Genomic DNA, 2664 nt, shown 5'->3' with positions numbered 1-2664 from the left:
CCCAGAATTTTTGCCTGATAGGTCTTTGATGGATTTCCAGGCGAGATGGTGTTTTTTACTAATGTGCTCTTTCGATAGTTTACTAATTTTGCCATTGATAAATTCGACCTCGGCGTTCAAGTAAGACTCATCAAGATTCTTCCTGGCAGCTATGAGTTGGATCTTCAGTGACTGGGATGGAGAACGGTGGTAAGCAAGTGATATAGACTTTAGATGGTTTCTGGCTTCGATGACATTTGGGGAATTAGAAGGTTTGCTCTGGCCCCTACTCTTCCTTTTGGAAGAGTAGCCAGTGCAACTTCCTCTGTTGATTTGATGAGGCTGCTGTATACTTCCTCAATGTTCTCAGCATCTATTTCAGAAGTAGACAGAGATTGAAATTTGTTATAGACCTCAATAGTAAATTGTTTGGACATATCGGGGTTAGATAAGACTTCCTCCCAGTCGATCATTTTGATCGGATGAGGCTTAGTTTTTTTGGATGAGCGAAGACTAAGCTTAACGGTAGCTGATACAATTCTGTGGTCAGAGCCGACAGAACTAAAGGAAGAGTAGGATCTCGAGTCCTTAACACTATTGCGCCATTTCTTTCGAAAGATGAGGTAGTCAATTTGTGCCCTATCACCAAGTGGGGACTCAAATGTCCAAAGTCGACCTTTTGGTTTCATAAAAGAATTGTTGGAGGTGTAGAGATTAAATTCCTCCAAGAAGTCTTTGAGCATTTCTCCGTTCCGATTGGTTTTAGAGTTGAAAGTAAACTTGGTCTCATCGGGTCCTAGTCTAGCATTCAGATCACCAGCTATAACCAGAAAATTATGGAGAGGTACTTGCTCAATGGTTGAACGAAGGGTTGTATAGAAATTTTCAATTTCGTCTGCCACAGACGAATTATGTGGGCTATACACACACACCAATGTTGTTTTTGGGTTTCCATCTATCTCAAGCACCATAATTCTAGGTGAGATTGACTCTATACTCAAGAGAGTATCACTAGCCTTTGATGAAAGTAGAAATCCGATACCTCCAACTGTTGAATTAACAGTATTCTTTGATGCTGAGGAGGTTACAAGTTGATAAGAACCGACTTGATGGTATTTGAGGATGTTGTCAAGGTGGTAAAATCGGTGTTCTTGGACAGCTATTATATCAATGCCATGTGATTCTGCATTTGCACCAAGTTCTTCTAGACGGCCAAGAGAGCCGAGGGTGCGGGCATTGAGGGTGCTGAGTATCGTATGATTTTTACAGCTGATGAGGTGTTTGTTTGGTGTTGTTTGGTTGGGGGCTGACTCTTCTCCATCAGGTGATACCCGTCTGTTAAGATTGAGGGCATCACCGTCAATGGATGCCCTTGGAGGTGCAACATGATCAGAGACAGGACCCGGCAAAGCAGGGGCTGGACCTACATCCGCAGGTATACCATTAGGTCTGGTTCCCTGGGGAAGAGGAACCCTGGTGCAGTTAATTGTAAATTCCATAGTCTTTTCAAATGGCTAATAATGTGTGCGCGCGCCACTACTACACACATTGGAAAGCATTGTACAACCAAGTACTAAAAAAGATCTTTCCTCCTCCATGAAACAAAGCTCTTTCATACTTTATATTACCAACACTTTAACTTGTGATACTCCTCTCCCATTAAGTACAACCGCCGCCGTCCATCTCATTTAAGTCTTCTGTCGATGAGTCTTGAGCCTTTTCCATTTATAAGTTCTCAAGGGAAACAAGACACTCATAAAACTATTTAAATGTAATGGGTTTACGGCTGCCAAACAATTTTTTTACCGCATAACGCATTATGGAAAACAATTATACACCAAGGTTATTTTGCAATATGTTTCAGGTTGCCATTTGATAACTGTTTGACATAACATGGTTATGAAACTCTGAGTAACAATGTATTGTCTGTAACGATCAATATCATTAATTTCGAGTAATCAGCAGTGATTACACACTCAGTAGAAAGATAGATAGATAGATAGATAGATAGATAGATAGATAGATAGATAGATAGATAGATAGATAGATAGATAGATAGACAGAGAGAGAGAGAGAATGAGTGAGTGAGTGAGAGAGAGATTGATAGGTGTTTGTATATTGATTAAATGTTTCTCATCCTGGTAATTCATTCAAACTAGCGAAGGTTTACATTTTTATCTTTTATTTGTTTCAGCAATTAAACTACAGCCATGCTGGAGCACCATCTTGCAGACTTGTTATTCGAATGAATCGATCGCAGTACATTTTTTAAAGCCAGGTACTTATTCTATCAGTCACTTTTGCCGAACTGCTAAACACGCCAACACCTGTTGTCAATCAGTGAGGGAAGACAACCAGACACAAAGGCACACATAGATATATAAACATACGATGGGCTTCTTTCAGTTTCTGTCAACCAAACCCACTCACAAAGCTTTGGTCGGCCCGAGGCTATAGCAGAATTGCTCAAGGTGTGACGCAGTGGGACTGATCACCAACCATATGGTTGTGAAGCAAGCTTCTTACGACACAGCCACACCTGCACCTATTTTCTGAGTTTTCATTAACACAGTTCATTTAATTAATCTAATTCGGAGACGATCCTTTACGCAAATACAACGCAGAATATTGTCAGTGGATTTGAATTGCCGTGCCATGTTTCACCAAGAAATATAACTTTATATT

General features: G+C 40.4%; 1 protein-coding gene across 1 annotated transcript; it reads right to left on the bottom strand.

Moving 5' to 3' along the window:
* Positions 1-209: 209 nt before the first annotated feature.
* LOC115228201 (craniofacial development protein 2-like) lies at positions 210-1224 on the bottom strand (the record flags this gene model as incomplete). The annotated part of the gene is made up of 1 exon (XM_029798841.1): positions 210-1224. A coding segment is annotated over one exon (1015 nt), but the record flags the coding sequence as incomplete, so codon positions are not given.
* Between the last annotated feature and the right edge of the window lie 1440 nt (positions 1225-2664).

Source organism: Octopus sinensis, unplaced genomic scaffold (genome assembly GCF_006345805.1).
Source record: "Octopus sinensis unplaced genomic scaffold, ASM634580v1 Contig09833, whole genome shotgun sequence".
NCBI lineage: Eukaryota > Metazoa > Mollusca > Cephalopoda > Octopoda > Octopodidae > Octopus > Octopus sinensis.
The sequence above is the reverse complement of the archived record's forward strand: the minus strand, read 5'-3'. Positions and strand labels throughout refer to the sequence as shown.